At 37.8% G+C, this 21,473-nt stretch overlaps 1 protein-coding gene across 1 annotated transcript in view; it reads left to right on the forward strand.

The window, feature by feature from the left end:
• Positions 1–21,473, forward strand: part of LOC124169315 (chitin synthase chs-2-like) — an 83,220-nt gene that overhangs the window by 52,893 nt on the left and 8,854 nt on the right. The window contains exons 14-20 of the mRNA XM_046547898.1: positions 153–379; positions 4,520–4,687; positions 4,829–5,137; positions 7,214–7,461; positions 9,671–9,822; positions 11,147–11,307; positions 13,557–13,733. Coding sequence (XP_046403854.1) covers positions 153–379; positions 4,520–4,687; positions 4,829–5,137; positions 7,214–7,461; positions 9,671–9,822; positions 11,147–11,307; positions 13,557–13,733 — 1,442 coding nt within the window. The remainder of the gene's footprint in view (positions 1–152; positions 380–4,519; positions 4,688–4,828; positions 5,138–7,213; positions 7,462–9,670; positions 9,823–11,146; positions 11,308–13,556; positions 13,734–21,473) is intronic.

Here is a 21,473-nt window from a genome sequence, read left to right on the forward strand (position 1 = left end):
CATTAGGAGAACTGATAACACCTTGGAAAAATCACTGACACAACATAAAAAATTCAACACAAAAATTATGCATGAAATTTAGTGCTTTCCTAGAGTTTTTTCAGAGATTTTTATGAGGATTAACAATGTGTATTTCTTTCATTAACCGTTAGGGGAGGATCGATGGCTCTGCACTTTACTGCTTCAGAGAGGACACCATGTGGAGTATTCTGCTGCAAGTGATGCCTACACTCATTGCCCGGAAGGTTTTAATGAGTTTTACAACCAAAGAAGACGATGGGTGCCGTCTACAATGGCCAACATTTTTGATTTACTTGGAGATTACAAGAGGACAGTAGAATGCAATGCAAATATATCAACACTTTATATTGTATACCAGGTATATATATTCTATAAATTATTATTATAAAAACAGATTTCTCCCCTACCCCTGCTGATTTTTGATGGCATAGAACAGTGAGATAATATTAGGAGGTCTAATAATATATGTATTCATTGTACTTTGCCCTCAATTCAATGGCTCTAAATGATAACAGGGTTTCTAGCATACAGAAAAACTGGGTAAATCGGGAATTATGTGTAAATATTTAGTCCCTAGAATTAAACATGAATTGTTCATGAATTTTTGCTCCAAAATGAGAATTTCAATATCTTTTATTTCAAATTCATTTAATATACAATTGTTTCAGTTCAATACCCATTTTCTGGCCTAAAATGCGTTTTTCATAATTTTAAATGCAGTAGCTTGATAGAATTTTTAGAACCACATCGAAACATCAAGACAATAGAATCAACATGTCTAGCATTCTCGACTCAAGTAAAATAAAAAACACGAAGAATAGAATGTCAGGTGGTGTCAATATCTTCATACAAGGTCGAAGCAGTGTCTTACCTCTCACACTGAATAAATTTTAAATGCAATGTGTGCAAGCTAAGACAATAGAAACAACATGTCTAGCATTCTCGACTCAAGTAAAATAAAAAACACGAAGAATAGAATGTCAGGTGGTGTCAATATCTTCGTACAAGGTCGAAGCAGTGTCTTACCTCTCACACTGAATAAATTTTAAATGCAATGTGTGCAAGCTAAGACAATAGAGACAACATGTCTAGCATTCTCGACTCAAGTAAAATAAAAAACACGAAGAATAGAATGTCAGGTGGTGTCAATATCTTCGTACAAGGTCGAAGCAGTGTCTTACCTCTCACACTGAATAAATTTTAAATGCAATGTGTGCAAGCTAAGACAATAGAAACAACATGTCTAGCATTCTCGACTCAAGTAAAATAAAAAACACGAAGAATAGAATGTCAGGTGGTGTCAATATCTTCGTACAAGGTCGAAGCAGTGTCTTACCTCTCACACTGAATAAATTTTAAATGCAATGTGTGCAAGCTAAGACAATAGAAACAACATGTCTAGCATTCTCGACTCAAGTAAAATAAAAAACACGAAGAATAGAATGTCAGGTGGTGTCAATATCTTCGTACAAGGTCGAAGCAGTGTCTTACCTCTCACACTGAATAAATTTTAAATGCAATGTGTGCAAGCTAAGACAATAGAAACAACATGTCTAGCATTCTCGACTCAAGTAAAATAAAAAACACGAAGAATAGAATGTCAGGTGGTGTCAATATCTTCGTACAAGGTCGAAGCAGTGTCTTACCTCTCACACTGAATAAATTTTAAATGCAATGTGTGCAAGCTAAGACAATAGAAACAACATGTCTAGCATTCTCGACTCAAGTAAAATAAAAAACACGAAGAATAGAATGTCAGGTGGTGTCAATATCTTCGTACAAGGTCGAAGCAGTGTCTTACCTCTCACACTGAATAAATTTTAAATGCAATGTGTGCAAGCTAAGACAATAGAAACAACATGTCTAGCATTCTCGACTCAAGTAAAATAAAAAACACGAAGAATAGAATGTCAGGTGGTGTCAATATCTTCGTACAAGGTCGAAGCAGTGTCTTACCTCTCACACTGAATAAATTTTAAATGCAATGTGTGCAAGCTAAGACAATAGAAACAACATGTCTAGCATTCTCGACTCAAGTAAAATAAAAAACACGAAGAATAGAATGTCAGGTGGTGTCAATATCTTCGTACAAGGTCGAAGCAGTGTCTTACCTCTCACACTGAATAAATTTTAAATGCAATGTGTGCAAGCTAAGACAATAGAAACAACATGTCTAGCATTCTCGACTCAAGTAAAATAAAAAACACGAAGAATAGAATGTCAGGTGGTGTCAATATCTTCGTACAAGGTCGAAGCAGTGTCTTACCTCTCACACTGAATAAATTTTAAATGCAATGTGTGCAAGCTAAGACAATAGAAACAACATGTCTAGCATTCTCGACTCAAGTAAAATAAAAAACACGAAGAATAGAATGTCAGGTGGTGTCAATATCTTCGTACAAGGTCGAAGCAGTGTCTTACCTCTCACACTGAATAAATTTTAAATGCAATGTGTGCAAGCTAAGACAATAGAAACAACATGTCTAGCATTCTCGACTCAAGTAAAATAAAAAACACGAAGAATAGAATGTCAGGTGGTGTCAATATCTTCGTACAAGGTCGAAGCAGTGTCTTACCTCTCACACTGAATAAATTTTAAATGCAATGTGTGCAAGCTAAGACAATAGAAACAACATGTCTAGCATTCTCGACTCAAGTAAAATAAAAAACACGAAGAATAGAATGTCAGGTGGTGTCAATATCTTCGTACAAGGTCGAAGCAGTGTCTTACCTCTCACACTGAATAAATTTTAAATGCAATGTGTGCAAGCTAACCTATTCCTTGTCCTCATAAATACATGAATATAATATTATTTTAAAGGTGCAGCATACTCTCGATTATCCGTCTGCGGTTTGTCCATGAATTACGGCTTATCCTTGCATGAGTTTTTAACTTCATCAATCTTTTCCACAATCTTTATGAAAAATTAATATTTGTATTTCATTGTAAGGCTACACCGGGCTTATTTTTTCTATTTGAATCCTCTTCATAAAATGGAATCATTTTATTTACTCTTTGACAAGGAGTGTTTCAAGCACAGGCAGATCTAGGGGGCACGGGGGCATGTGACCCCCCCTCTCCCAGACCCTTAAAAAATATACAAGATTTTTAATACGGTCCCATTATCATTGCGTTCGTTTTGTATAACGAGGTATCCCTGTGCCCCCTCAAGACAAAATCCTGGATACGGCCTTGCTTGTGCCCCCCCCCCCAGAAATAAATCCTGGATCCGCCCCTGGTTTCAAGTTTACATGGACATCTGCTCTAGCATGCAGACAACCATCAGGGGCAGTAAAAAAGTTCTTGATTAATTTTAGAAGATTCTTCAACGGTAAACCAATCGCAAATTGAGAGATACGTTGTCTAAGGTCTATAATTGTATATGTATTTCATGTCGAAAATGTGCAATTATTACAGTGGCCTCGCATTTCGTTGAATATGGCCCACCCAAAGGAACCAGAGAGTACATTGCACTCGCACATATTCACGCCATGACTAGTCAAGGTCAAGCTGAGGAGGAAGGGAAGAGCAGAAGTGTGGGCAGCGGGGGAAGTGGAAGTAGACATAGCATCAGTCATAGCCAGGCACTTGCCTCCGTAGACGAATTGCTAAAAGTCCAGATACTTTTCCAATACTCGCTGCTGCGTGATGGGGTGATCGCAAGCCCATTACCTTCACGGAAGCTCCATGTTCATGTTGTATAAACATCACGGCGGGTGATTGCGTTCAGTGATCACAAAACGGCGTGCCGCAGCAGTTGCATTGCGGTCAACTTGCGTGAAGCGTGACTATATGGCTGGTGCCTGACGGTGTAATTTCCGACTTGATGCAGTGGTTTTTTAGCATTTGTGCAAACCAATTTTCTGAATCCGTGATCTCGCAGACACGGGAGCGTGATTTTCGGAAACCAAGCATTACATGGAGCAGTAGGAATACAATTACAATCACGTTATCGCAGCTAACACGACTGCGGTGGGGAAAAGATAGCTGCATATGATTCTGGAAAGCAGCCTAAAATAACAGACAATATGCATAAATAACAATAAATTGCTTGATTAACATGAATTATGAAAATTACATGAAATTAAAGAGAAATTTTGTATTATTTGTGTTTTCCAATTAATCTTTTCACCTCTCCTCATCGTTAGCCTGGATAATCAAGAGTGAGGTGTATTGAAGTAATTTTAGGTGTTTTAAAATTCCTAACCATCGCAGTAATCATGTAAGATTGACCTGGAATTTTGTACAATTTACCTAGAAAACCAGGAATTATGTATGAAATTTTCTGCGCTGATTGGCTAGACACCATGGATAATGAGTTTCTTTGAATGTCTAAATGCTTCAAAAATTGTTTTCAGTGGATGATTAATAACATGATAAAAAATAACACGGAAAAATCTCTGACAGCTGTAATTCCCAAATAAATTCTGCTATTCATTACATACATATCATGTGTTCATTATAAAATGTGAATATATATCTCTCTTTATAATCCAGATGGTGTTGATGGCTGGTACTGTTCTTGGGCCTGGAACTATATTTCTTATGTTGGTCGGTGCCTTTGTTGCTGCTTTCAAAATTGATAACTGGACAAGTTTTTACTACAACCTAATTCCAATTATGATTTATATGTTTGTCTGCTTCCTGTGCAAGTCAGATGTGCAGGTGGGTAACATTTTTTCATTCAGCTATATGGATTTAATATGTGCTCATAAACCAATGAGAATTATATAGGCAATCTTGGCTGTGAAAATAAGGAGGAAAAGTTAGTTTCTGTACTTATTTATGGAGGAATTTTTTTTACAGCTCTGGACGGCATTATTGATAAGTACAGTATATGGTCTGGTCATGATAGCAGTGTTGGTGGGTATAATGATGCAAATAGCTGAAGATGGACCTTTGGCACCTTCGTCGCTGTTCCTCTTTATAGTCGCCAGTGAATTCATAGTGACAGCAATATTACATCCAAAAGAAATCGGATGCTTACCTCATGGAATCACTTATTACATCACTGTGCCCTCAATGTATCTGCTGCTCATCATCTATTCAGTTTTCAACATGAACAATGTCAGCTGGGGCACACGTGAGATTATATCTAGAAGAAGAAGACAAGAGGTAATTAAAAGAATGCCTATTCTAACCTTTTAATACCTAGTGTGCCCATACTCGCCTAACCTTTTCCCCACTAAAGATGAAAATATACGTGTGGACGTTTCTTGACCCGGGAGACGAAAGCAGCATGTTTTAGTCGGAGGTTTTCTTACGCAAATGAACGAATGCTAAATATGTACCTTTCCTAGCTCTCCCCCTTATATGACAGTCTAGGGTGTAAGACGTCTTTGTTTCAGGACCCAACACTGAGGGATTTAGGCTTTACCCTCAAAATCCGGGAGCAGGTACCCGGACCCTTCGTCTTATATTACCGCTCTTAGTGGTAAGGAAACATGGTCATACAATTGTTTATCCAGTCAGTTTTGAAAGAAATGTTTCTTCTTTTCTCAAGAAATATAAACTAAGAATTTTATTCTTTGTCTTTTGAACAACGTTTACAATTTTTAATGAAATTCTACGATAAATATTAACTTATATCTCGAGTTCTGTGTAAACATCAACATGGAAATGGTTGCTGCATTACATGCATTAATATTGACCTTTTAACTTCGTTTAAAATTTGACAATGCTCAGAAAAAAATGAGGAATTCAATTCAAAGTCTGCAATTTACGTTCAAGCAATAATTATCCATGTGCCAAATACAAATAAGCAATCCATAAGTTGACCGCGAACCAATGCTGCAGGTAGAGTCGTAAACCTGGAAAGGAGGGAGCACAACTAGCAGCATTTACAATTAACTCTCGGAGTCCGAGATAATGCAGAGTCCCTGCTGGGAGGGGTCGAAAAAAGATTGGAGCTGAGGGCTTGTGATTATCCGGGAGACCGTTCTCAACGAATGTCTCGCAAAAATGCTCCATACCAGGGGAAAGAAGAGTCTCTTTTGGCTCAGTACAGCAGTCATGCTAAGACGAAAACTCCACCGTCTTACAAGGGTTAAGGAAATATGTAGCTCTATTCAATGCCTCGTGTGCCTGTATGGGCAAAATTATTTGAAGGCATTCAAATTGAATCTGGTAGTAAAGGGTAACCAGTGGAAAAAGTTTATCTAAGCAGAAAAATTTATGTTTTCCGTAAAAATCATGGAATTAATTTTGCCTAAATTTTTTTTGTAATTTTTCAAACCCTTTGGCTCTTATGGCAATACGTTTTGACCCTCAGAAAACTTTAGCCCAATTCAAGAGCACAGCAGGCATTTGAAATATTTTGTTTATAAAGAACACTATAATAGGTATTAGAAATAATACCATTTTCTCAGGAGTGATAAAAGTTTATGTAATCTCCTGTATGAAAGTGAAACTAACCCAAGATATAATAAATAAACATTTTTACACCGGATTAAACATATAGTTGATTTATCAGCACCTTGAGCATCTTAGGGTTAACTGAACTAATTTTGTTTGCATGCCGTATAGCACTACATAATTATTTATCTGACGTGTGGTTAACCAACCATTGGATGCCCAGGACTTCCTCCCTTACTCACGGTTTTCTACCCTCTCCTCTCTTCACACCCACTACTGCATGTATGTACATATTTATTATACCAAAAGGTGACTTAGTCTGTGTAATTGCCACATTTTCTCAATGCTCCAGATTTGACTTAATTTTGTCTTCACTCATAACTGGTGATTCTCGAATAAAATGAGAAACTTTAATAATTCTTCTAAATATTGAGATTTTTCAATATAATTGACACAAACCCCTATCGGAAATATTCAGTTGCATTCAATTGAAAAGTGGCAAATTTCAATGAATATATGAAAATTCAATTGAATAAGAGGAAATTCCTTTGAATATTGGCACATTCCATTGAATTCAATTGAAAGCTTCGATTGAATTGGCAGATTTTATCCAAATTTTACAATGCAGAAAAAGTATTCAATTAAATCTAAGGTCACAACCATCAAGAAAATGGTCTTGGATGCACATATTATCCATTCTTTTTTGAAAATTCCATTTTGGCTCCCCCTTCCATTATTGCGAATTCACTGTGTTCTACTGTAAATTATAATGGGAAATGAGTACATCATAAAAACACTGTTTTTTTCTCTCCTTTATTTTTGGATAAAACATTTTAGATGGAAGAAGAAAAGAAAAAGAAAGCGGAGGAGGCCTTGAAGAACAAAGGGAAAAAGAAGTCACTCCTTGGTTTCCTTGGTCCAGCCGGTGGAGATGACGCTGGGTCAATGGAGTTTTCATTTGCTGGACTTTTCAAGTGCATGCTGTGCACTCACAAGGATGACAGCAAAGCTGAAGAGAAGAGAAGCTTACTTCAAATTACCGAGTCCCTTGAAAGGCTCGGTAAGCGCATGGAGAATATAGAAAGGTAGAGTTGATGTTCCTCGAAACTCCCTATGAAATATTTACTTTATCCTTGCTGCAAGTGCAATTTATAATGTGCCATTTGTGTGTAAAATGTGATAATTTGACTACAGTACACTCTCGTTTATCCTAATGGGCTAATGATGGGGAGAGACAGTTAAGAATAATCGGAAAACATGGATAACTCAAACTTTCACTTTAATGTCTTGCAATGGTCTTGATTTACTTAAAAGCAAACAATATATTATTATTTATGCAGGTATTCTGTTTTTTAGAGTGCTTCCCGGACTTAATGAGAGCTTTCTTCACTATTTCGTGATCTTTTTAACTGCGATAACATGGTTGACTCGTATTATTAAATGCACTATGTAAGGCCTGGTTTCAAAAACTACCCATCCTGTGTGATCATGGATACAGATAAGTGGTTTGCATGAATACTTCAAAACCACTGCTCGACATCAGAAACTACACTGTCAGGCACCACGCCACGTAGTCGCGACTCGCACAAGTTGACTGGGTTACAACTTCTGCGAGACATGTATCCATGATCACGGAGCGTGGTCGCGCAGTGCGAGGCTTGGAAAACAGGAACACGGTGCTCCCGTGAATGCAGCTAGTGCGCGATTGCTTCCGTTTTATGAAGGGAATTCTTATGGAAGAATCTCAAAAGATTATTACTCCTGGAGTACATATTTAATGCTTTTATATTTTTAAATGACGATATCTATTTTTCGCGATTAAATGAAAAGTGAAAATTTTCAAGCCCGCGAAAACACGTCGGGTAAGTATGAATGCCGGGAAAACTCCCGTGTGATGTCGTTCTGGTTCCCGCTTCCGCACGTGAGGTGACCTTGGGGCGAGGCTCTGAGCGCTGATACGACGCAGGATGCTGGCAGGTAGCAGAGTACCATGCTAGCTGGTAGTGCATGGCTTAAATATGGATTATTAATATCTTATCAAACGAGGAAAACTTTCCGACCTTAGCCAGTTTTAATAGGTGATTATTAGAGATGTTTCCCTGAGCTCTGTGCCTCATGTATGCATTGGTAATCTCAGACGATGTAAAACTCCCATCTGCTCGTATAGAAACTAGGTCCCTGTGACGTCACGTGGAGTGGCATTGCATAGGCGCCAATCTGGCCTTTTTCAAGTGAGGATTAAGTTGATCATTAACATTCGTCTAAACTGGGAATTCTAAAACCAAATAATTTGTATGTTATGAATACACTAATGGTAGGTAATGAATTGCAATCAATGCCTTTCGTTTCCTTTGATGAAGGAAACGACCCTATTCTGATGATTCTGCATCCAATTTTTTTAATTTTATTAATGATCGCTGAAAAAATTGAGTGATAGTGAAAATCATGCACAGATAATCCGTAACCTGGATAAACCGCAGCCAGATAATTGGGAGCGTGCTGTTCATCATGACCTCTTCATTCCCCTACAGAAATCATAAATAAGAGAGGAATTTTGCCGAATGCATAGGTTTAGGAATTTGTTCATCCCTTAAACATTAAGTGACTTAAATGCTTGGCTGTAATCAAATCACCCTCATAATGTGCAGCTTAATTTTTATGGTATGTATGGAGGTAAATGGCTGGTGTTGTAAAGCCTTCCAGCATACGCCTATCAACTCTTTCACTGCTGTGAATGTATGTACTTTTTCTTCCTGCCTGCCATGCACTTAGCACTTTCGCCGCATGTGACGGCTAGGTTTCCGTTGAGTGTGACGCAGCGAAAGGGTTAAGGTGGCTTGAGGGAAGAATGAGATGTAGGACAATGATTGAGTTCAGAAAACCTCTCCTTCCAAATATTACCAAAGACTTTACACATCTACTCTTTTTGAAATACTTCTCTGCAGGTTTTGATCTCTGTAGAAATAAAATCCTACCCCAAACGTCAATTGTAGGGCTGTGGATTGGCCAGGTTGGTTAGAACAGGGGCATATGTTAACACTATACAGAGAAATTTTCAGTTGCATTGATAGATAATATCTGGGGGGGTTCAAAATGAACGTAAGGTTAGGTTCAGTAATTTTGTAACTGTTAGTATACCTGACTTACAATCAGGAGATCCAGGATCAAATCCACCAAATGATTTCCTCATTGTGAATTTCATCCTTGGTAATATGTATAACTTAGTACTTGACTGTGTACAAAGATACTTATGTTTCTTGCTGTGCATTCATGGTTATTTTTTCATTTCAAAAGGTGTATTGATCCAAGAGGAATGACTTCTGGCAGGAGACGTTCAGTGATTAGCAGTGCAGGCAGTAATTTTTTGGGTACCTTGGCAGAGGAAGATGCTAACGATGTAGATGATGAAATAAGTGATCGATCCGACAGTGGCAGCATGATTTCTGGTAAGACATGAACTCAGTGTTATACAAGCAACAACCCCAACTTTTCACTAAGCTCAAATTTCTCCTGAAAGTTCAGTTAACTCTGGATAATTGTTACGAATTACGTAGGTAACCGAAAATACGATATTTGAGATTGCTTGAAGGACTCACTGAGAACTTTCTTCACCCGACCACATATCTCTTTAGTGGTGCTTATGCAATTATACTTGTACTTCCACTGCTCCAGATCTCCAGCAAACTTATTTCTGTGCAGTGACTCATGTGATTTCCACTCCCTTCATCTCTGATTCCACATCCCACGCTGCCATCACTTCTACTACTCTATTTCCCTCCCATTTGACCTTGACTGATGGCTGCATAAACACGCCCGTGTGCGACAAAATCTCCAGTTCCCTTAGCTCTAATCAACTGCTTACAAGGCCACAGCAATAATTATGCATTTGCAATGTGGAAAATTAATTTAAAGATCCTGCATAGCTATTACTTATTTAATGATTTGTTACTAAAGAAATCTCATAAAATTAATCAATAGCATTTTTTTTCTACCTCTGATTGTCTTCTACAATACTGGTGCAGACGTCGTCCAAGTAAACTTGAAGTATTGTCAGCAAGTAAAGAAAGTAATTATGTTTTGCAAAGAGAATTCTTAAGGAAATAGCCCCTGAGTATAATTCCATTAAAATAGAATAATCCTGTAGTTTTTTCATCTGATTTTATTTAAAAAAAACTGAAGGAAACATCAAAGGAGGGTCAAATCCAGGTATGGATAATATCAGGAGTATATTTACTGTACCCAGCAGCGAAGGAGACTGTATTCACTATGAACTGCAATGCAAACCATGTTCAGTTTGACCTATTGTTAGTCGGTTATTTCCTTTATAACCGTTAGTTCTGTTATAAAGTTCTGTTACAGACCAGTTACAGAACAAAATTTAGCCTTTCAGACCAGTTACAGACCAGATCCAGATTAGTTACAGACCAAATATTTTTATCTGGGTAGTTACACCCATTTAAGTTATTGCAAATGAAGCATTATAATGCTATTTGCAATAGTAGTCATCTTTGCATAAGGATAAGTTCACCATGAGAAGAGAAGTAATTATTAGATACTTTTAGATAAACTTCCAAACCACAACAGCCATAGTCTAATTTTTATAAAGGAAAAAAATGAAATGGCTAGATCTTGGTGGAATGCCCATTATATGTTGCTAATTTTTTATACGACTGCATTTCAAGGAAGAATTTTGGGATCTTTTGCGTGGAAGTCTACATTACTGATGCCCGAGTGTTTTAACTGGGTATATTGTTTTAATTACATTTACAGAACCCAAAATTGAACGGGATGACCTTGTCAATCCTTACTGGATAGAGGATCCAGATTTAAAGAATGGAGACGTGGAAATCCTCTCTAGAGATGAAATGGTGTTCTGGAAAGACCTGATCGACAAATACCTGTATCCTATTGCCGAGTCTGATGATGAAAAGGTATGTATTCTTCTATGTAATGCATTAAGAAGACATAAGTTGTTTTACATGGGAAATGTCTGAAATTGACCCATATATTTCTTTTTTTTGATGCATCACCCACTTTTCGTGCTATCCTCTGCAAAAAATCAATGGCCTTTACTCTTTCACACATCAGCTGAAGACATTGCACAGAGTAGCTGATACTCTCCTGCCAAATGTGATGTAGACTGCACCTAAAGGCTATGTTGATCTAGGCATTTACAGTCTATTGTATTATGGCCCAACTATTGGTAAAACCACTATACCTCTTCATATCTAGATAGGTTTTGCAAAATATTCCATTATTCATTTTTGTATTTTAGGCTATTGAAATTATAAGCCTACATGAGAATGATTGTTAATAAGTATTTAGTTATTTAAAATGTTATAATATTGTAAGAATTAAGCTTGTTTTATACTTAAGAAAATAATCATTACCTTTACTATATGAATCATTATAATACAAATTTGGTTTCAGGAATGATCAATGCCGTTGATCTCTTCAAGTTTCCAGTTTGTTAACACATCTTTATGCAGTAGACTTTTCTGGTAATTTTTTCATGAAGTATGATAGGCTATATAAAGGGCCAGAGAGCCAGTGGTAATTACATAATTAGTGGCAGTGTAAGTCCTGGTGGTGGAATAAAGTATTTGTGTTATGTAGGTTAGGTGTTATTATTTCAGATCATTCACTGTGATAAAGTACATATGTACGTCCAAGAGTGGAAATAGACAACACTAGTAGTGAATAATTAATTCTCAATATTTGCAATAAAGAATTTGCACTTTCAAGGTATGACATTGAAAAGTTATGAACTTGATAGCTCAACCTATCGAAAATATAAATTATGTATTCTAAAATCCCAAATTATAGCTTATTTCTCAGTAAAACTCTGTTCACTCTACTAATGAAAGTACATAAATTCTTTGTGGACAGAGTCGAGAAAGTCATGTTGAATATAGGCGTATTTCCCCATGCTCACCAAGAGCTGGAAAACTTATCATTTTGCTCTGTCATTTCTTCATTATCTCATTGTCTCCATTGACATTGTATTATTATTATAGTATTATATAGTAGTAGTATAGTATCTACCAATCAAGGTAGGTTTCCATGGAGTGTTCAAGAAGTGATCTGGAAGCCTACCTTTCTTCCACCACTGCCTTCTTTAATTCACTGTAAGGCCTAATCCCTTTCAATCTATCTAAAAATCCTATTCTTTTCCATCCCCTCCCTCGTTTCCCTAACATTCTACCCTCTAACACCTTTTTCAACATCCCCTCCTCGCTAAGCACTAACTCCATTCATACATTGTCTCCTCCGTATCTCATCTAAAAGCTGCCTTCCCTCACCCACCATGTCCAGCACTTCTTCACTTTTCCTCTCTGTCCATTTCACCTTCTCCATTCTTCTCCATACCCTCATCTCGAATGCCTCCAATCTTCTCTCGTCTTCTTTCCTCAGTGTCTACGTTTCCGCACCGTAGAGAGCTACACTCCAGATCAAACTCTTCACTAACCTTTTCTTTGAACTCTCACATAACGATCTTCTCAGAATCTCCTTCCTGTTCATGAACGCCTCGTTTGCTAGTACATTTCGCTTCCCTGATGTCCCTACTACTGTGTCCGTTTTCCTCTAATGTGCTTCCCAAATAGTTAAACTGCTCTACCTGTTCAAGTTATTCCCCACTTACTTTTATCTTGAGTCTCACATTCCTCGCTCGCAATACTTTACAAAACCGCATAACCTTAGTCTTCTTGTGATAAACACTCATCCCATACTCCTCGCACCGCTCGTATAACGCATCCACTAGAGCCTGAAGTCCCCTCCCTCACTGGCTAATCAGCGCCTGATCATCTGCGAACCTTACCGATTTCTACATCATTCCTCCCACTTTCACTCCAGCTTCCAACTCTTCCCACGCTTCTCACGACACAACATTGTATCATTAAAAAATATCAAGCTGTGTTTATGCCCACTAATTTCTAATTCTTAAATCCCACCACTGGATTCAGATGTCTCCAATGGGAACTTCTGCCATGTTACATGAAAAGAATAAAAAATTATTAGTATGAAAATAAGTACATATGTGTAAGCATGTGAATGATCTGTTTTCTTCTTATTTCGATGAAATAAATTCATTATTTTAAAATGAATTTCCTGTGGCTTTTTCCCTATCTACTCAAATTTAATGAAGGCTGCTGATTTTTTCTTTTCTATTTTTTTGCAGAAAAAAATTGCAAATGACCTAAAGCAGCTTCGAGACAAATCTGTGTTTGCCTTTTTCATGCTGAATGCATTTTTTGTGGTGATAGTGTTTTTGCTACAATTGCACAGAGACCTTCTTCATGTCACATGGCCACTTGGGGTGAAGAACAACATTACCTATGTTGCTACAGCACATGAAGTAAGTGACATGATTTTGGCGGTCCAAATCCTTAGTTTTTCATTTATTGTACTCTACACATATTCATTGTAGTTCTGCTCATTGCTTATGTTCCTATTTTCAAAGTGAATTAAATGCTGCAATTGCTCAAACTCTTTAATCTAGGGTCAGCTATGAGCAGGATATAAGATGCCTATAACTGTTTGCTCTTAATTATTTTTATGCTTTCATAAATACATATCTACAACCATTTTAGACTTCAAGGTAAGAGATGAATGCCTGCTTGTGGCATTCAATGTGTGGTGTAACCTCTTACCAAAATTATTCCTTGCTGTTAATTATTTTTTTGATTTTATTTTCAAATTTATTAATTATATAATGACAATCTTGAAAATTCTAAATGTTTATGGCAAAATGTTGTTCCTAAGAAAGACTGTGAAGTAGTTGCTTATGAAATTAATGATTGGTTGCTACGTAAATGATTTTAATTTCTCCTGGTGAATAATATGGATGAATTTTTCTCGTGTTTTACACCAGATTGATTGAGTTGTATAGGCTGACGTTTCGGAAGATGACTTATGTTTCATTTTCAAGGCGTGTTACTCAAAACTCGAGTGTGAATGTCCAATGTCACTCTCGATTCAATTTCAATTTTATTGCTAAATATGTAATTTGGTTTTGCAGCATGTATTGAGTTTACATAGAGAGTGTTTAGCATTTTGTACATGCTCTTTGTTTCAACACATAAGTTACTTTGCATAGGTGAGGATAGAGCTATGGATAGATAGATAGATAGATAGGGAGGCCAGTTTATTTCCCTGTCCCTGTGATTTTTCTTAGGGGGCATAAAAAAGGTGGATTATAATACAGAATAACCCTATAGCTGTGGTCTATAGGAGTGACCAGTAAATAGCACCAGGGTAGCTCACCACCAGAGATGCCGACTTTCAAAAAATATTGGGGTAGCCCAAACCGGGGATCTTGCCCCGGGAAATTTTAGAAGTAGTGAGTTTTAAGTTTTTTAAGCATTTTAGAAGAGACATATGATCAACATTAGAACCCTGATCACTCGAATCTCGATATCTGGACACTCTGGGGAAAATCGACAAGCCTGACACATTTTTTTCCTCACACCCATAATGAATTTCTCGGATGATGCGTTGTAACTGATTGCCAACACCATCCAAGCGGACTTAACTAAGACTCCAGCAGCCAAGAACCTCCGGATGAAGAAGGAAGTTACAACGCTGAAAAGCATCATCCGAGAAATGGAGGAGAAAGAACTCATCATCACCAAAGCTGACAAAGGAAACTCAACCGTGATCATGGACAAAGCGGACTACATTAGTAAGTGCAATGATTTCATATCCGCAAACAACTTTGAGTTACTTACCCAAGACCCCACCAAAAAATTTCATAAACAAGTGAAAAAAGCTTTATCCACCTCCTCAACCCTGTTGACTGATAGGGAAAAATACCTTCTTACCCCCATGAATCCCCTGTCACCAAGATTGTATGGTTTGCCTAAATTACATAAAAAAGACGCCCCTATTAGACCTATAGTGTCCAGTGTCAGTGCTCCATCACACAAACTTGCTTTCAAGTTGAATACTATTTTCCGTGATCTAACTAATTTTTCCGCAAAATATGCCATAAAAGACTCGATTACTCTGACAAAAAAACTCAAGAATATGATTTTACCTTTAAATGCTAAATTAGTTTCTTTTGATGTTCAAAACTTATTCCCTTCAGTCCCAACCCGTGAAGCACTCACCTTAGCCAAAGAAATACTATCTAAATCAAACATCCACCCACTGATCATAGAAGAGCTATATCAATTAATGGAAATCTGTGTGGAGCAAAATTATTGCCGCTTTAACGGACAATTCTATAAGATAAATGAAGGTCTAACCATGGGATCACCACTTTCGCCCATACTAGCCGAGATTTTCATGGACCACCTAGAAGAAAAACTATTCAAGTCAAACCCACAGTACTGCCAAAACATTTTCTACTGGTTCAGATATGTTGATGACATTTTGTGCTGCTGGACCGGCACCAACAGACAGCTAGATAGTTTTCTCCAGCTCATTAACTCACTACATAACTCTATAAAATTTACAATGGAACTGGAAGTGGACAAAAAATTAAATTTCTTAGATTTGTCTGTGGAAATTCAAAAACAAAACCATGTTTTTTCAATATACAGAAAACCTACTTTCACAGATCAGGTCATCCCAGCGGATTCATGTCACCCTATTTCACACAAACTAGCTGGTTTTCATTCCCTAATCCATAGATTAATCAACATCCCTATGAATAATAATCTCTTCCATCAAGAACTCCTGACCATCCAGTCAATAGCAATTAACAATGGATACAGTGTGAAACTCATCGACTCTTTGCTTGCCAAGAAAAGACGACAACAAGCAGTGAACCTCAACACCTCTCTTTCCCCACAGCAGACAAGTGAACCCCGCAAATGGTGCAAAATTCCCTTCATCAAAGATCTCTCCTACAAGATTGCCAACCAAATCCCTAAGGAAAAATTCAGAGTTTCCTTTTACACCCCCACAACATTATCCCGACTCTTGTGTAAACACAAAGACCTAATCGAAAATGAAAAACTGAGTGGTGTTTATGAGATTACGTGTTGCGAGTGCCATGCGCAATATATAGGACAGACAGGAAGAGATTTCAACACGAGATTTAATGAACACAGGAAGTGCATCGCCCACAGTAACCTAACTTCGATGGTGGCCAAACACATCATTGAGAGTGGCCACAATCCAAACTTCACAACCAAAGTGCTCCACAAACATATCAAAGGAAGGAAATTAGACGCCTTGGAACAATTAGAGATCCACCAACATAAACATTCCCAGGTTTCCCTTCTCAATGACCACCTCAACCTTTCAAAATCACCCTTGCTTGCCATTAAGTTCCAATAGTGTGTTTCCCAGAAGTGTTAAAATCCCTTCTCCCCCCCCCTCCTGTCGCCCACTCGACGTGAAAGAGATCCCACAAGAACCATACGGTGAACCCTAACCGCCGACCCCCCCGCCCCCCACCTACACGCCCTCAGAAGAACGCACCCCCGAAGACCCTTCTAGCACAGAAGACGTCTTTCCCCCCCTTCCACACCATTCACGGAAGGCGCTCGGAAACACCCGAAGACAAGAAGACCGCCACGTGTTTTAAAATGCATTCATTTATTTCTATGTTCAAGTTTGTCAACCCCGAAAAAACCCTTCAATTCCCAACCTTTTTACCTCCTCCGGTTTTTTTCCACCCTCCCCTCCCCCCCCCTCCCCTCCCCCCCTCCCCTCCACGCCTTGCACCCCTATCCATTCCAACCAGCTCCTTGAGGACCTTCCACCCCATTTCTCCTCTCTCAGTTGTTACTTGAAAATGATGTAGTATCATCGAAACTTAAGTCGTAGTAAAAATTTTATTTTTGTGGAAAATTGCAAGTAAGTGTTTCAACATTTAAATGATGTTAACAGTAAATCCCTACCTCGAGAAACATAATTGTTTCGACTGGACCAACGCCTTCGCCGAAAAATCTTCTTTGAAGAGAAACAGCTTGCTTCCAAATGCATTCGAAACCTCGAGAATATCATTAAAAGTCTTATATTCAGTAAAACATTTTTTACACATCAGTGGTTCTTATAACATAGAAGTCATAGGATATTTACATCCTTCACGGGGCTTCTATTTTTTCAGCATCGCTGCATTAAACGATGATGAAATAAAAAAGTTATGTTCTTACACATGCGCAAGATTAGGATAAAACTAGATTGTGCTTCTGTTAAATTATATAGGGATTGCTTTGATTAGACCTATCTGCAAACTATAATTTCATGGCAATTTAATCACTTAATGGGGCGAATTGTAGCCTTTTAAGAAACGGTGAACTAGGATTTGATGCTTTAAAGTACCTGGGGAAATTGTTTTGAATGGAAAAATACCATGTCTTACCTGATAACACAGAAATGTAGCATATAAGGCATTCAGTTGGGAAAATAATAGTTTTTCTTATTGATCCAGTTGTTGCGAATACATTTAAACATAAGGACAGAGTCAAGCCTTTAGAATAATGGTCAAGAATGATGAGAAGGATGTGGATAAACTATACTCAGCCTTGGTGGATTGGTGAAGAGAGATACTACCTTCCTGTTGATGGATTTGTTTTCACTTATAATACAAACCTCATCCAGACCAACTTTTTCGAGACCAATGATGACTTTCTTCAGAATATCTTTTAGAACACAGGCTTACAGAGTACTCACTGGCAAAATATGGACAATATCTTTGAATGAATATAGTAAGTTCTCTACCGCGAACACATGAGCACTAGAAGCTAAACTGCTGGAGTTATGTGCAGGTTCTTCTATACATCTGCCCTTGTAGTCAAGAAAGGGTTTCAAATGAACTTGATCCATCATAAGGGTGATATAACGCTCGTGACTCTGTAATGAGATACTCGGTGCCTCACGTAAAATAGAAACCCATGCTCATTTTGCTCATTAATTGGACCAATTTTAAAAGAAGAGCAGAGCCGTTTGATAGTAACTGGATGTGGGAAAACCAAATGACCAGAATTGCGAGCAAATATATGAACTTCAGGAGATATTAAAAAAACATTGCTGCAAATACAAATATGTCCCAGATGAACCTTACTTACTATCTTTTGTTGAACCTACTTACCTTTTTTTCTGGAACAAGAGACATTTGTGATTTGATAAAGTTATTCAAAGAGTGATTTGCATAGTCTTTAATTTTTCATTCTTCCAGTAGAGCTACAATATCGCTATAAATATTTATATTATTTGTGGAGTTTTTCAATTCTATCCAACACATCATAGGTACTTTTCATACATGAAATAGGCTTGAAAAAGTGGAGTGAATTTGCCTATTGCTTTTAATTCCCTTTTTCAGTGGTATACTTTGATATTATTATGAATGTATACTACTAATGAGTAAGTAATAAGAGGTGATGCACACTCTTCCAAATGCTTTAATATTATAGCACACGGCTTCACGACCACATCCCAAAATACTGAATGCTTATTCATCTTCACCAGAGAATTTACGTTTCCGGAAGAGTCCAGCTTTTTCTAAGCCCTATATTCTTCCTGAGTTTTCAAACTCTCAGCTAAAGCAGCTTCCACAGTAGCACTTTCAAGACGCTGCTCCCTCATTGAAGGCGCATCCCTGGTCTGCTCTGAAGTGGTAAGGTACCCAGGGCAATCAGGGAAGATCCTTGGCATGGAACCATCCCTCAATTTTGGGCTGTTCAATGGTACAGCCAGCAGTTTTCCTGACTTCTCATCGAAGTAGGAGCTTTAATGAAGCACATCTTCAAACAGAAAATGCCGGATACACACCTTAAAAATAGAGATAATTTTATTGGTAGACGGAAAATCAACTGTATTTCAAGTGAAGAATACCTTCGTCTGATAAGGGTGTAGTAAACAAGATCTTAAGTCGACTTAAATAATTCGCTGTGCACACATTGGTAGTTAGATTAACAATATTTGATCTAAAATGCAAACTTAGACATGGGCCATATTTATCTCGTTTGTAGGTAACCCATTTATTCATCCCGAGCGTTTCACATGTTTCCATAATGTATTAACTACTGAAGAATCGTTCATTTAATACCCTCGAAGACTTTAAATTTCGCTCTCCAAACAATCGTTCTCAGATTAACACGATTAGTTAGTACATATCATCTATGTAAGAACTAGTTAATGCAAAAAAATCTTCTTTTCTAAAACAGTAATACTACCCTATGCATGCGTAAACATACAAATAATGTAAAATGCCATCGTACGCATGGGTCATATTTATTACACAAGTAGGTATCTCATTTATTCATCCCGAGTGTTTCACATGTTTCCACAATTTACTAATAACAAAACTATTCATCACACACTCAAAAAATCAAGTTCTTCTTAATAACAACACCTTAGAACACGAGGATAAGCGCCGTATTCTATTTAGCATTGATATTCGAGAATTTCAAAGACATTTAAGTACTATGAAATAATTAAAACCATTAATTATTCAAGCGATAACGAAAATAATATTGAAATCAACCTGCAAATACACTCGAGAGTAGAATTGTTTCAAGAAACCATAACAATTCGTCTACCGGTCAATGATTATATCAAATATCTTTTTAATTCACTTTTAATGACGATCAACATTTACAATATACTAACATTTCCCTGAATAATCACGCCGTCCAAATAGAAAGAAAAAGATAGTAACTCACCTTGGAATATTTCGTCGGCTGGAAGTCTTTTCTTGGAATGGTAAGTATCCATTTCTTCTTCGTCTCTTCGTCCTTAGGAAATTTGAAAACGCACACTTTTGTTACCTCCGTGTATTTTCCTCTGCACAGATGCAGACAACACTAGTACACTATTTGTTGAACACTTATATTCAATACTGTTGCCCACAAAACCATCGCAAAAGCTTTAAAACTCCAAATACCTTAGCGTTCAACAACCCAATCACCATTTTCACCGCAATGGCTTATGAACATAAACAACTGCAAGCATTGTCGGAAGGCGTGGTTGATAACCTACGGCTCGTGACGTCAGACAATTAGAAGGCATCAGCGCTCAGGCCTTGTTTCTCGGTGGTCGTGGCTCGGGCCCCCTCAGGCCCCATGGAGTCGGCGCCACTGCTCACCACTCGCCATCAGAATAAATAGGATGGAGGCAGAGGAAGTAAAGCTAAGGTATACTCAATCGCACCAATATTTGGAAAGATAAGAATGTCATCAAGTAAAGATGTGTTCTAGCAGTGTCACCTGACTTGCTCTGCTGGCACTGACTAGTGTGGTTGACCTTGCTGGGCTACTGGTTTTTACCTTGTTGCCTGGGTTTCATAGCCCAATTGCAAGAATTATGCGCCTACGGCGAGAAATGGTCACAGTAGTTTTGGGGGACATGGCATTAATTGTTGCATGCCACTGCCTGACTCTCCTTTGGTAGAGTTTTGCAAAAGGTGAACCACTTCAGTGGGGCAGTGGCGCTGCGAGGGGAGATTTTGGGGGATAAACCCCCCCCCCCCCCCCCAGAGCTCAGAGAAATTTTTAAGTTTAATCTATTTTACTTAATTGGATTGATATCACTAATAGAATAGTGTAAGGATTAATAAAATATCACTCAGAAAGCCGTAAAACTCACCATTTTGAACCGTTTATCTTAAAATTCTGCAATTTATTAATCTCCCACTTACTGCTTATCCTGGTGGGTATTCCATACCCCCACACACCCCAGTATTACTTGTGCCTAAAACCCCCCCCAGCCATAATTCCTAGCTGCGTCCCTGCAGTGGGAAGAAAGGAATTAATTGTGGCTGGCCACTGTTTGTCTCCTGTTTTGTGAGCAGGCTGTTTCTGGTCGTTTTTTCCAAGGAGGTTGTAAATATATCTGGAGGCGCTGTTTCCGATTTTTTAGCGTGGTCAAAGTTCTGCCATCTTGGTTTGACAATTATTAGTCTCCGACTGGTATTTTGAGGTTGCTAAGATTTGTTCTGAAAATAAACTACATTAATTGAAAAATGCTACCATAATCATTAGTATTTCGCCGGCGATTGTCATCGGAGTTAACACATCATTCGTGATACTTCCATTGATGTATAAACTTTGCGTCCTGTTAGCCACTTTACTGGTCCTTGAAAATATACTTTTATACTGTAATTGTTAGATTTTCGTTGGCCATAATAAAATTAAATACCTCT

This window comes from Ischnura elegans, chromosome 12 (genome assembly GCF_921293095.1).
Source record: "Ischnura elegans chromosome 12, ioIscEleg1.1, whole genome shotgun sequence".
Taxonomy (NCBI): domain Eukaryota; kingdom Metazoa; phylum Arthropoda; class Insecta; order Odonata; family Coenagrionidae; genus Ischnura; species Ischnura elegans.